We start from the raw sequence: 13,201 nt of genomic DNA, 5'->3' as shown, positions 1-13,201 counted from the left end.
AATAATCTTTAAGTTGTATTCTTATTGAATTAGGTTATACTTATTTGTAGTAAAATATATAAGAGCCTAACAACAATTTTGCTATAAACAAAAGCAATAAAACAAATTTCGAAATAGTTGACAGAGACAAGAATTAAATTTAACATTTTATAAGTTTAATTAAATTTATTTCTTATAAATTATTGTGAATGGTGAAGTTAAAATTGAGCGAAGCAGCATTGTGAGTAGCAATGAATGACAGCTGTTTTTGTAAACAAAGTAAAAACAATAACAGCGAGGCATTGCAAAAATTTTGAGTTGTGTACGGTAAATACATAATGGTAAATATTTCAGTAACAACGCATATAAACAATATCTAATAGAAATAATTTTTGCTGTCACAGTTTCATTTTAACGGTTTCAATATGGAATTCCTGGATAATGGGCGCAGCTTCCAGGAGACATACAAGTGCTTCCCTGTAGCCATGTTACCCGGCAACGAACGAGAAGATTTAGAACGTGGTGGCAAAAGTAGGTATTTAATTTAACATGCCTAAATACAAGTCTATTAGCGCAATCTTTTCTATAATGTGTGTGTGTGTAGTTATTATGCCACCATCAGCGTTAGATGTGCTTACACGCCACAACGTTGAATATCCAATGCTCTTTAAGCTGACGAATCGAGCGCAAAAACGCACAACACATGCAGGTGTACTCGAATTCGTTGCCGAGGAAGGTAAATGCTATTTACCTTTGTGGATGATGCAAAATCTTTTGCTTACGGAAGGCTGTCCGGTTCGCATTGAAAGTGTCAGCTTGCCAGTGGCAACCTTTTCAAAATTTCAACCACAAAGCACTGATTTCTTAGATATCACTAATCCCAAAGCTGTTTTGGAAAATGCTCTTCGTAATTTTGCTTGTCTTACCACCGGTGATGTAATTGCTATCAAATATAATAAGAAGGTTTATGAATTATGTGTGCTAGAAACGCGTCCTGGTAATGCTGTCAGCATTATTGAATGTGATATGAATGTAAGTTCTATGTCAAACACATATATTTCTAAATTTAAAAGGCTATTAATATAAATAAATAGGTGGAATTCGAAGCTGCTATAGGGTATGAAGCGAATAAACCTAAAGCTGAAGAGCCACCTGTAGAGGAACCCCAAGATCATGTTATGGAAGAGGTAGTTGAAACATTTAAAGGCTCTGGTGTACGTCTGGATGGCAAGAAAAAGAAAGATAATCAGCTAGACACACCTGTTATTAAGAGGGTTGGTATAGTCAGTTTTTAAATAAAACCTACATATATGCCTTAAAACCTTCATTACTGCAGGTACTCGCTCGTGGTGTACCCGATTACGATTACAAGTTTGGATACTTAAAGTTTGACCGTTCTATCAAGCCAATCAACGAACGTATTCCTAAAAAGGACGGTGAAGACGGTGAGCCAGAGACTTTCCATGGTCAAGGCTTTTCAATGAAGACACGTAAATTGTAAAATTATATTAAAATATTTATACTAACATAAGTAGTTTAACAAGCTTTTCAAAAAAGAATGCAAAATAAATTTGTTCATTAAACTTTAATAACCACAGAACTACAAAATTCTCTATTACTCATTGCATTTACAAATTCAAAGTTAAATTAATAACTTCGTCTTTCTTTTGGGGTGGCGGTGATGTGAGAGACATTGCCGGTAATTTGCGTATCTTTCGGCCATGTTTGCCTTCTTTTCGTTTCCACAAACCGGAACGTGGGCGATTGCCGAGTTGACGCATTCGTTGGGCGCTTCCAATATGTTCTTTATTGTGCTCAACATTTGATAGGCGACCTGTAATAATTTTTTTTATGTAATACATATTATACATAACTTTACTGAAGTAAAGATCTTACCAACTGTAGCCATACATGTACGATCATATGCAAATTCACGTTTTGATGGTAACTGAACCACGACTTTGTCATCGAATTTTCTTAAAATTGTTCCAAAAGTACCTGCGGCGTGTATCAAGTGAAATGGATGACCGGGATTCTTCTCTAGGTTATGTATGCGTGTACCAACTGGTAAAGCTCCAAGGGGGTAGGCATCGCCTTCATTTGGACGTACTATAATATACGAAAAGTTATATATATCAAATTTATTACATTGTTCGACAAATTTTCTCACCAGGTATACGCGGTATAAATCGAGAAGTTCTTATGAGGTCACCCACTTTCATATTTTCTGTTGCTAATATATATTTGAGTTCATTTCCTACGCCAACAAGTGCCACTTTTGCAGTGCGACAACCATCATCGATTATTTCTATCACTCGTTCTTCTTGTGGCGGTCCTTCCAACGGCCCATCCCGTACCCATTTTACCCAATGGAATTTCTGTTTTATTCCACCACCAATGCCTTTGGCCACCAAGCGTCCGCTCACTGGATCGCGCCCTGCTAAATGAGTGATTTTCAATGGTTCTATGGTGTATTCTTCAGGGTAGTGCACCACACGTCGAAATTGCTGACCGGCACCTGGTTTCGGTTTCTCTACCACCTTACACTTCCCACGAACTAGAACACCAGCGGCCACAATGCCGCTGTTGCTTAATAGCTGATGACGGGAAGCATTTAATGTACAACTAGCCAACAAACGGGTTAAGTTATTCATTTTTTATATAATAGAAATAATAGCAAATAGCTAGTTGATGTTTATCCAGCGGTCTAAAATGTGTCCAAATGGGGTTAATCAGCTGTTTGCGAGCAGGGTTGTATATTTCATATTTTTAAAAGCTCAATCAATCAATAAATATTTTCAAATTTATATTTATTTTATAATAAAAATATTTAAAGCGGATACAACGTATCAGTTTTTAAAAGCGGACATAATATTAGCTAAAAATTCCTTCACTTCCGAATTCTGCAATAAAGCACGTTTTTTACCACTTAAAACCATACCTAAGATGTCTGGGCATTTCTCTTTATCACGGGAGTATATATCTCGACCGTCCATTTCGTCACCACCGCCGCCACTACCTTCCTCAACGCAGGGTGATAAACATAAAGCACCGGCGCTTGCACTATGCGCTGCATTTCCAGCCGACGATGGCACTGCGTTACCTACCAATGTTCCCTGTGCTTTGTGACGTTTGTTTTTGCGACTTCTTCCGCCATCTTCAGCACTTATTTGCATTTGTGTCAGCGATTGTGTTTGTATTTTGGTGGTGTTTTTGTCCGTTCGCTTTTGATAGGGTCTGCGTGTTTTGGCTGGTTCTTTCTGTTGTTGTTTCTCTTTTCTTTTCGATGTTGATGTCGGCGCAGTGACGTCGTTTACTGTCGAACTCACGTTCACGTTTGCTGATTGTGGTGATTGTTGTGCTGCTGGTGCTGGTGCTGCAGTTGTCACTATTTCTCGTGTTTGATTCCCAGAAGGGTGAGTAATTATTTGTGTCTGTTGCAGTTGTATTTGGGGTTCCTGTTCTTGTTGGAGACGTCGTTTCACGTGCAAATTTAGACGCTCCTTAATAAGGCGACGCGGCTGTGCATCCGTTTCCGGTATTTGTGGTCCTTCTGTCTTAACAATTTGCAAATTTTCCGGTAATTCGGCCATGGTGTGCCCTTTACACTGCTGTAAGTACTATTCCACTTTTCTATGTGGCTGACAATTGGAAAAAGTAAACTATATTGGCAATGCTGCACAAATAACCCAGTGAACAATTATAAGTGAAGCTGATAACATATTGCAGTGTTTAGGAAGTATTTTCAAAACATTTAGTAGAATACAAGTGGAAAGTAACTTTTCTGCGTAGTTAAACACAAAAATGTTTAAGTGTTTTTATTTAACCAAAAATGGAAAATAAATATTAAATTTTTAGTGCAGTTTGTTCGCCTCCACCACCTTGCCGCGCATGACACTTTGCGCATATGTTTACTAAATCGCGCTCGTTTTGTTGCGTGCACTGGTATTTGTATTTATTTTTCTTCCACCCTTCCCTCGGTAGTGAAACAGCTCCCTTGCACTCTATACCAGTGCGCTATTCTGCAGATGTCATTTGCGTGTGTATTCAGCACAGTGCTGCCAACCACCAGATACACAACACACCCTGTGTTGCCTGTCTTCTCGTTGGTAAGAAGAAACGTGTTTTGTGCAGAATTTTCAGTTCTTCATTTTCGATTTCGGTTTAGAATTTTGTTTGTAAACACGCGTGTGGCAAAAAAATATATATCCAAATATTGTTGAAAAATTAACTTTAACTTTCGTGGTAAGTGTAGTGCGTTGGGGAATGTAAGGTTTGTTGAATTTTAGAAAAAAATATTGGGGCTGCCGCTTATGAGCGCGCTGTTGCTCCCCAACATTCAAGCGGCTTTTCATTTTCCAATAGACATACGTGTGTGTGTGTTTTTGCCTTCGCTCTGTACCTTCGTTGTGTGTTTTTCAATATTAGTGTGTTTTTTTTGGTTTATTTTTCTCGTTCGCAGTTCTGCTCAGCACAACACAACATACAAACAACATAAAACGGCAGGGAAAACAACAACAGTAAGAAAAACAAAAACGACAAAAACAACATAGCAATCAGCCATTAGCCAACAGAGCCTGAGCCGTAGCCGTAGCCATAGCCAGCCAACGAACGACAGAGCCAAAAAATAAAGTGAAATAAATAGAAGAGGGGATGTGAGCTGCAAACGGAACAGGATCGATCGGATGTATTGAAAAGAGAAGTGCGCAAAGCGTGCGGAAAACAATTCAAATTTGGAAAAATCTTTTGAAACGCAGAAAAGGAAAAAACCTTGAGTTTTTTATTGTCCAAAGCGACGAATTAAAGTGTTAATATTAGCAACAAGGGGACAGTGGCCGAATGTGAATAGTGTGCAAAACGTGCAAGTAAAAAAAATTTATATAGTTTTTGTTAAAAGAAAGGGAAATTAGTATTTTAGTAGGGACAGTAAATTGTGTAGAATAAAAATATAAGAATCATAACAGAAAAACAAACGCACCGTAACATAACCAAGCGCAATTGTGGCGTAGCGCTAACACATTTTTTCGTTAGGAAAAAAGTGTAGAAAAAGAAGAATTAAGAAAAAGGCGCCGCATACAAATGGAATTCTTCCCCCACCAACAACAACCACATACAGCTCAGCAAGTAGATGACGGTTCTATATCCGGCCCGGCAACCAATATAAATACTACCAATAGTAGCAACAACAACAATAACAACATAAACAACGTTCGTAGCACAAACAATACCCCGCCCACCTCAAACACAATAAATAGTGCAGCAACAACGGACACCGTCGACGCTGCCACTGTAGCCATCGCCAAGGATATGCTCCAGTTGCATCATGGCAATGGTGCGATACTAACAAATAATAACAACAATAACACGAGTAACAGCAGTAATAATAATAATAGTAGCGCAGCCTTAGAGGTCATGAATACATCAACATCATCTAACGCCAACACCAATTCGGTAGTAATTGCAGCTGGTAGTGGCAGCAGTACAACCAATAGTGGTGTCGGGCCTAATGTAGGCGCCAATCTGAATACCAATCACCCACCTGCCCATGCCTCAACCGCCGGTAATTCGGGCGGCGGTGCATCAAACGTTTTAACAGCACCTGACAACGCGCTCGGCTTTCTAAAATACGACCAGGAATTGTTATACATCACCGAGCCATGTACAATTATTGGACGAAACTCATCAACATCGCATGTGCACTTTCATGTTGCCGAAAACAATTTGGTGTCAAGAAAGCATTTTCAGGTTCATTACGATGGAGACGCACGTGACTTTTTCGTACAGTGTCTAAGTAAAAATGGCATTTTCGTCGATGATTTTTTGCAACGACGAAATGCTGATCCGCTTCGATTACCTAACAGGTAAGTTCAGCGCCATAATCAATATTGAACGAATCACCTGTGTATCTGTATGTGAATGTAATATATAACATATGTATCTCAAAAGCGCGGAGAAAAATTGCATAGTTAAATTTATTGAAACGCTACTTCACTTAGTTTTAAACATTTGTAATTTATTGTGTGTTAAAATTATTTAATACAATTACCCTATTTTCAGCTGTTACTTTCGCTTTCCCAGCACCGAGATTCGCATACAATTCGAGAGTTTCGTACATGGTGGCGCTTTAAATGCTACTGGCGCGCTAACTAACTCGAACAACAGTGGCATATCGTATCATAATAATAGTCACAACAATGTGGCTGCCCTGCAGAACAACAGTGGAATAGGAGGAGGTGGCGGTGGCGGTGGGAGCGGAGGTTGTGCTCAATTCATTATTTCGCCTGCGCCACCCGATGATCACCATCATCCGCATGCGTCGTCTGGACCAACACCGCATGCGTCCACACATGTATCTCATCACCATCAACCGCATGTGTCCTCTAGTGCAGTGTCATCGTCAACACATCTGCTGCCGAATATGGATAATTCAAATGTGTACTCACCACTAAAGATATCCATACCGAAGAAGGAGCAGAAAAGCCCATATCTATCACCAACTGGCAAGTGGAATTTGTACTGTTTCTTATTCAAACACAAATGTGTATGCATTTGCATAATTATACACTGAGCGAAAATTAATTGCATATTATAGCAAATGCGTTAGATTTAATTACGTTTCAGAAAAACATTAGTTTTTTTTTGTTTTGCTATTGCTTACTGGCATACAAACTTTATTACATTACACTTGACGCAGTGTAAACAAATGAAAATACAAAAAAAAAACAATGAAATGCGAAACAAAGCGCCGCTTTGTGTGCGCACTGAAAAAACGAATCGGAACAAAACAAAAAGTAAATATTATCTACAAAAGTACACCCATGTCATATCTACATACATTTGCACTAATACATGCGAATTTGTATGTTACCTTCTAGCATTTTTTTTTTACAAATTGCGTACATAAATGCGTAATTATATGTTGTGCAAATTTTTAATTGCAAACGTTGCACGTGGCTCTAAATTAATTTTAGAAATCTACCAACAACAACACAAACGTGTGAATGAGGTTAAAACTCTCTTACGTCATAAAAATAGCCGGAAATGTGTTAGGTTGGGGTTGTAACATGTAAATATTTACAAAAATAATTATTACATAAATGAAAATACAATTTTTGTTAAAAACGCACACGTGGAATATCAAAGAATATGCGTTTATTAACATACATATTTATTTAATTATTTATCTTGTCATAATTTTTAATTGCTTATGAAATGCATCACATAACTCATTAAAGATAGATAGGTACCTTATGGGGTGTTAAAAACGGTTATTTTAAACGGTTGTAAAGACATATTTTTGTGTAATAAATTGTAGCAATTAACCGTTTAAGTGACAATTGCAATAACAATAATACTTTTAAATTTTACAGGTACAATAAGTGCTGCTAATAGTTGTCCAGCCAGCCCCAGACAAGGTTTTCATCAGAACCAAGCCAATTACAACAACTATACCAACAACAATTTACAAAACGTAAAATCAATTGCTTATATTAATGATTTTATATTTTTAATGACGAGGTATTTTCTTTTCAGCAAGACCTATTCCAAACACCATCAACAGCTAGCTATAACCACAATGAGAAACCACCATATAGCTATGCTCAGTTGATTGTTCAAGCTATATCTGCAGCACCGGATAAACAATTGACACTTTCTGGCATTTATTCATTTATAGTCAAGCATTATCCGTACTATCGTAAAGAAACAAACAAGGGTTGGCAAAACTCCATACGCCATAATCTCAGTTTGAATAGGTAAACGTTTCAATATATCTACATTGTATTTTCAGTGCCAGTATATCTAATATTTATCTTTATTTTTAGATATTTCATTAAAGTTGCACGCTCTCAAGATGAGCCGGGCAAGGGCAGTTTCTGGCGTATTGATCCTGACAGTGGCGCCAAGTTGATTGATCACAGCTACAAGAAACGGCGTCAACGTAGCAGCCAAGGCTTTCGCCCAACATACGGCATGCCACGTTCGGCACCAGTCTCACCGAGTCATATGGGTACGCCGACTCTTGCATATATTTTATTTAATAATTTTTTATTACAATTTTTTTTTATTGTTATAATGTAGACAATTCGCGTGAGAGTTCACCACTGCAGGATTTCGTTTTGCAATCGGCCCCTGGATCGCCGGGCATGTCTATTGAGCAACGCGCAGCCGATGGTGGTAATAAGTCAACTAGCAAGCGATAGCGCGTTTGTTTTTCTTTTAGTATAATTACAATAAAATAATGTGCGTTGAATTGCAGATATTATGTACAACAACACAACTCAGAATATGCACCAATCGACGGCTAACAATTCCCACAATCAATACAAGTAATTTTTATTTGGTTTTCAATATTTTTTATTATATTGCATCGATATATATTTTTTTTAGTTTTGCTAAATTAAATACTAAATATTTTTTTTTAGTTTTGCTACTTAAAAACTTAAAGCTATGATTTCTCCTGCTTAATACCATTTTATTTTTTAAATTTTTTTTCGGTGCTAATTTTTCTGTGTCAATATTTTGAAAAGTACTATTTTTTTATTAGAATAATACGTTTTTGTATTTATTTTATTTGCAAATTTTCTTAAAAACATTCATTTCATCTCTGAATAGTCATTCCATTAAAGTTAGCACCAGTTTTACACTTAATTTTTCTTATTAGTTTTTCTTTTGCCAATTATTTCAAAGATATGAACTCATTGCCATGAGAAACTATCTAGCGCTTGTACTCATTTCTAAACAAATCATTTTCAGCAGTAGCGGAAGCCCATACTATGTTTCAAATCAAAATTCAACCATTGCCGGTGTACAGCAACAACAACAACAACATCTACACAACGAGAGTGGAGTGACCATTGGTGGTGGCAGCGGCAACGGCGTTGGTGCCTTGATAGCACTCAAACGTAATCACGCTATGGCAGCTGGCGCACAGCAGCAACAACAACAGCAGCAGCAGCAACAACATCAACATCAAGTGCAAACGTTGCATCCCGACATTATATACGAGGAAATGCCCACCGATTACAGTGGCAATATGGAATCTGGCGATGAAGGTTGCAGTATTGGCGGTGGTAATGGCGCCGGCAGCAGCGCTTCATGCGACGCTTCCAAACGCCCCAAATATATATCCGAAGTACTCTGATATGTTGCTGTTTCTGTTTCAGTTTCTTCTAATGTCTGCAAGTAATTAAAAAAATTTACAAAAGAATGTAAAATATTAAACATTTAACAAATGGCAAAGATTTGCCACAGTAAAATACCCCATACACAACAAATTTAAAAAGAGAAAACTAGAGCACACAAAAGTTGAGATTTACTATAAATGGAAAATGTAAAATGCGTAAACCAATTCGGAAATATGTAATAATTTTAACAGACAAATCAGCAATGTGTAAAACACTTCACTTTTTTTTTTTTTTTTTTTTTTTATTAAACCTTCAGTATGCGAAGACCATATTCAAAGGCAAATTGTCTATGAAACCTTGTATCAAGCTTTTAATAGTAAATAACTGTCTACAAATAGTAAACAGCGCTTTTGATGATTTACATGAACTTTAAATTTCGCTCAAAATGTCTTCTTTCATCTAAATTGACTGCAAGTATTAGATAAGTTCTATTTAATTATAATTACTATAAATATGATATATTTCTGAATTGGACTAAAGCGACATTAGAAAACTACAGTGGGTCAGAGTGTAGTAGAAGACATAATATAATTGAAGACACATTCACACACAAAACAAAACAAAATTGAGAAAATGTTAAACTAACATTACTTACAAAATATTTCGTTGAAGATATAGAAAATGAAAACAGTAAACCGGTATCATAAGAAAAATTAAGAAACACATGAAGCCAACCAACCAAGAAACATCTTTATTACTATTATAACCCATCGGTATATTGAATTTGACAAGCAAAGTATGTGAACAAAAATAATTGTTTTATTGTTTTTAATCTTTCTAAAATATGAATATATACAAACTCCCTATATTGCTTTAATATTTGTTGTTGTAATGATTTATTCGTTTAACGATTATCAAAATTGTATCCCTAGCATACTGTATAGATGTACTTGTTTACTCTGGACGAATTCAATATGCTTGATGATGCTATATATTATACTAGAATGAATGGGAGTAAAAAGTAACAAAAAAGTTATAAAATGCGAAATGCAAACAAAAAAATATATAAAGAACAAAAAAAAAACAAAAATCTAATTTAAAAAATTGTAAACTAATGAAAGTAGTACATTTTAAATGATGGGAAAAATAATTACTTAATATGCGAGTAATAAATATTAATGCTAAAAAGAATTAAGCAGCATGTTTGGCAGAAAGCCTAGACGGTGTATACGTTCTAAACAGCAAAGCTAGTAAGTAAAAGCAAAATAAATGAATCATAGTTGTGTGGCAACTGAAAAGGAGCAAAAGAATTAATTACCTATCTCTACATACCTACAATTATATCGAACCTAAATCTAGAAAAACAAATTACAACTAATACAAAAAATTTAATTTAAATAAAAAAATATTATAAAACAAGTAAACAAAAAAAAAAAAAGAACCCTACAAACAAATTTATGGTAAAGATAAAATGTATAATGATGATTGCACTTTATTTCTATTATAATAAAGAAAACTCCATTTCAATGTTTGGACAAAATGTGTATTGAGAAAAAAATACAAAGAATATAGATAATCTCTGTGTATTCTTCAATCTTCAAAATATCAATGTAAAATATGCTGATTTGACTTGTTTCAATTTTTTCTTCGAAAATTCAAGTGTAGTTCTCTTCTATGAACAAGATAATCAAGCATGAAAACAGTTCAGATCTAGAAAAAAAACTAGATCACCATCTTGAAAAAAAAAATGTGATGATTAGCCTAAAAACGTACAACAAAAATTAAATTACGTAATTTCAGACTTCATTTTTATTAAATTAAAACGTTCTAAACAGCGGTCTTTTTCATAATTATTACAGTATTTTAGCAAATTAAATACATATGAGTACAATATTTGTTTAAATAATGAATTCTGTTTATTGATTGCATGTTTTACACAGCCGTATGGATAGCAGCAAAAAACCAAAACGACTGAATGCGAATGAAGAACAATTGGTTAAAGCGTTAAATATGAGCAACAAGTTAAAATTTTAACAGCCACAACGTGTACGTCGCGTATCGAGCAAATGTTCCATCCATTGATGCGGATTGGACTTGTCTACTACGTCAGAACGATGCAGTCGTTTACCTTGTGACAGCAATTCACAAAAGTTAACCACCGTAGCATCGTAACCGCAAGTGTTAACACATGTGACGTTGCCATCGCGATCGAACAAATATGCCAGATATTTTAAACGTTTTAAATCACCGTATATGGAAGTTTCACTTATACTACCAACACCAGCATGCGAAAACGTTGCACCAAAGAGGTGTATGTTGAAAAAAGGCACTGCCCGTAGGTCTTTTATAGTACCAGCCATATTTATAGCAGCCACATAACCATGATATTGTGCTACTTGTAAATGTTTAACATTTTGTCTTTGATTGGCATTCGAGAAGAGTGGTGCATTGGCAATATCACCGCCCACATAGATGTTGGGCACCAGCGTCATTAAATGCATGTCCGTATCAATTGTGCCATCAGCATTTATGGGCAAGCTCGAGTCGATTAGCCATGCAGTATTAGCCACTACACCCACAGCAATGATTAATACATCGCACGGATACTTATAACCATCGCTTGTTCTGATTTCAGAGATTCTAACTCCATCCTCGCTTAATATTTCTTTAATTCTACTTTCCATTTTCATTTGTACACCCTTTTCGCGGTATAATTGCAATAAACGCTCACCGACATCACTGCCGACAGTGCTCTCTAGAGGATATTTCTCATTGCTAACCAGCACAATCTGTTGACATTGAAACATTGACTTTAATAAGTTTTGATTATGCTATTAAATGCCATACTTACCGATTTTACTTTGGTAACTATAGAGGAAACAAATTCCAAATTAATGAAACCCCCTCCTACACATACTAAATTCGTTTTTGATTTTAACACATGCATTATTGTTTGGAGATCTCTATAATCGTGTATGTAAAATACATTTCTTAAATCATTACCGTTGACAGGCAATCTAGTTGGCTTTGAACCAGTCGCAATGAAAAGTTTATCGTACGTAATTAGTTGATCATTGGAACAGCTAACCGTTCTCATGGCTGTGTCCAATTTAATTGCCTCCACTCCCAATATTACCTCAATATTATTGCCCTCATAAAAATCGCTATCGCGGAAATATAATTCCGTTATATCTCCTTGCCATGCTTTTGAGAGTGGTGCACGATCGTAAGGTAAATAGTCCTCACGACACAATATTATTATGCGTCCTGTGTAGCCCTCTTGACGTAATGTTTCAGCACATGTAGCCGTTGAAACTCCACCGCCTACTAACAAAAATATACGTTCGTCAGACTTAATGTATTCTACCATTTCCTTTGTGCGCCGTATCTTATTAAGATCCTTGATTCTCGCACGCACTTGAACCACTCCGTTTGTAGCTATTTCAACCGGATACGTTGGTAATGAATCCAAACCCGGAAAATCCTCTATATCGCCAGTCCTAATATTGTAACAAGAACCATGACGTGGGCAACGAATGCGTCCATGTCCTAATATGCCTCTAACCAAAGGCGCACCTTGATGTGGACACGTTGCTCCGATGGCCCAGATTCGATCGTTTTGACGTATTAACAACAGCTTGTTGTTTTCGTCAAAATTATACTCTTTGACTTCGTCATTATTAATATCCGTTTCATTACAAATTGAAACTAAATCAGTAAATTCAGACATTATTCTGCCTAAAATAAAATATTTTCCGATTTTTTTTTGTGCTGTCAAATAAATGTTATTTTAATTTGAAAATCAACTCTGACGTTTTCGGAAGATAGCAAATTCAGGGTGATACTTTTATTTCATAAACAAATTGAATCTATTTATCAATCATCATGATTTTTAATACATTTTATTTTATACCATATAAAATAACCACAATTTAACGATTTTTTTAAATGATGTGAATGAAATGATTTTTGTTAAGGGCACAATAACTTCCTCTGTTGCACTTCCGTTATTATTGCGAATTATTGCTCAATAACGCATGCAACCCTTCAATTTGCCGCCATTGATTCCAATTGGATTTCGCCGCAGTTCTGTTAGA

At 35.9% G+C, this 13,201-nt stretch overlaps 5 protein-coding genes across 5 annotated transcripts; 2 read left to right on the top strand and 3 right to left on the bottom strand.

Annotated features, from left to right (window-relative positions):
* The first annotated feature begins 212 nt into the window (after nucleotides 1-212).
* LOC120778992 (ubiquitin fusion degradation protein 1 homolog) lies at nucleotides 213-1,576 on the top strand. Its single transcript, XM_040111093.1, has 5 exons — nucleotides 213-320; nucleotides 384-510; nucleotides 584-1,011; nucleotides 1,074-1,253; nucleotides 1,316-1,576. Exons 1-5 carry the CDS (start codon nucleotides 318-320, stop codon nucleotides 1,478-1,480), a joined length of 903 nt encoding a protein of 300 aa, XP_039967027.1. The 5' UTR covers nucleotides 213-317; the 3' UTR covers nucleotides 1,481-1,576.
* LOC120778993 (39S ribosomal protein L2, mitochondrial) lies at nucleotides 1,546-2,717 on the bottom strand. Its single transcript, XM_040111094.1, has 3 exons — nucleotides 2,150-2,717; nucleotides 1,876-2,088; nucleotides 1,546-1,813 (listed from the first exon to the last, which is right to left on the bottom strand). Exons 1-3 carry the CDS (start codon nucleotides 2,631-2,633, stop codon nucleotides 1,608-1,610), a joined length of 903 nt encoding a protein of 300 aa, XP_039967028.1. The 5' UTR covers nucleotides 2,634-2,717; the 3' UTR covers nucleotides 1,546-1,607.
* Nucleotides 2,718-2,772: 55 nt separating this feature from the next.
* On the bottom strand, nucleotides 2,773-3,744 carry LOC120778994. Its single transcript, XM_040111096.1, has one exon. It carries the CDS (start codon nucleotides 3,570-3,572, stop codon nucleotides 2,829-2,831), a length of 744 nt encoding a protein of 247 aa, XP_039967030.1. The 5' UTR covers nucleotides 3,573-3,744; the 3' UTR covers nucleotides 2,773-2,828.
* Nucleotides 3,745-4,187: 443 nt separating this feature from the next.
* Nucleotides 4,188-10,720, top strand: LOC120778991 (uncharacterized protein DDB_G0292186). The gene is made up of 9 exons (XM_040111092.1): nucleotides 4,188-4,224; nucleotides 4,442-5,840; nucleotides 6,037-6,479; nucleotides 7,350-7,450; nucleotides 7,513-7,733; nucleotides 7,803-7,987; nucleotides 8,059-8,154; nucleotides 8,237-8,306; nucleotides 8,734-10,720. The coding sequence occupies exons 2-9, from the start codon at nucleotides 5,059-5,061 to the stop codon at nucleotides 9,119-9,121; spliced, it is 2,286 nt and encodes a 761-aa protein (XP_039967026.1). The 5' UTR covers nucleotides 4,188-4,224; nucleotides 4,442-5,058; the 3' UTR covers nucleotides 9,122-10,720.
* Nucleotides 10,721-10,946: 226 nt separating this feature from the next.
* LOC120777877 (apoptosis-inducing factor 3-like) lies at nucleotides 10,947-12,863 on the bottom strand. The gene is made up of 2 exons (XM_040109436.1): nucleotides 11,956-12,863; nucleotides 10,947-11,893 (listed from the first exon to the last, which is right to left on the bottom strand). Exons 1-2 carry the CDS (start codon nucleotides 12,832-12,834, stop codon nucleotides 11,135-11,137), a joined length of 1,638 nt encoding a protein of 545 aa, XP_039965370.1. The 5' UTR covers nucleotides 12,835-12,863; the 3' UTR covers nucleotides 10,947-11,134.
* Nucleotides 12,864-13,201: the final 338 nt, after the last annotated feature.

This window comes from Bactrocera tryoni, chromosome 5 (assembly GCF_016617805.1).
Source record: "Bactrocera tryoni isolate S06 chromosome 5, CSIRO_BtryS06_freeze2, whole genome shotgun sequence".
Lineage (NCBI taxonomy): Eukaryota > Metazoa > Arthropoda > Insecta > Diptera > Tephritidae > Bactrocera > Bactrocera tryoni.
Note: the sequence above shows the minus strand (reverse complement) of the source record. Positions and strands in the feature narration are given on the sequence as shown.

Bases quoted from the DNA above. Each gene is read 5' to 3' on its own strand.
- LOC120778992 (XM_040111093.1), top strand. The intron at 511-583 runs GTAGGTATTTAA...GTGTGTGTGTAG, and splicing joins TTTAGAACGTGGTGGCAAAA to TTATTATGCCACCATCAGCG. The intron at 1,012-1,073 runs GTAAGTTCTATG...ATAAATAAATAG, and splicing joins TTATTGAATGTGATATGAAT to GTGGAATTCGAAGCTGCTAT.
- LOC120778993 (XM_040111094.1), bottom strand. From the start codon at position 2,633: ATGAATAACTTAACCCGTTTGTTGGCTAGTTGTACATTAAATGCTTCC. The intron at 2,089-2,149 runs GTGAGAAAATTT...CGTATATTATAG, and splicing joins ATTTATACCGCGTATACCTG to TACGTCCAAATGAAGGCGAT. The intron at 1,814-1,875 runs GTAAGATCTTTA...AAATTATTACAG, and splicing joins TACATGTATGGCTACAGTTG to GTCGCCTATCAAATGTTGAG.
- LOC120778994 (XM_040111096.1), bottom strand. From the start codon at position 3,572: ATGGCCGAATTACCGGAAAATTTGCAAATTGTTAAGACAGAAGGACCA.
- LOC120778991 (XM_040111092.1), top strand. From the start codon at position 5,059: ATGGAATTCTTCCCCCACCAACAACAACCACATACAGCTCAGCAAGTA. The intron at 7,451-7,512 runs GTAAAATCAATT...TTTTCTTTTCAG, and splicing joins CCAACAACAATTTACAAAAC to CAAGACCTATTCCAAACACC. The intron at 8,155-8,236 runs GTAATAAGTCAA...GTTGAATTGCAG, and splicing joins GCAACGCGCAGCCGATGGTG to ATATTATGTACAACAACACA.
- LOC120777877 (XM_040109436.1), bottom strand. From the start codon at position 12,834: ATGTCTGAATTTACTGATTTAGTTTCAATTTGTAATGAAACGGATATT. The intron at 11,894-11,955 runs GTAAGTATGGCA...CAATGTCAACAG, and splicing joins TAGTTACCAAAGTAAAATCG to ATTGTGCTGGTTAGCAATGA.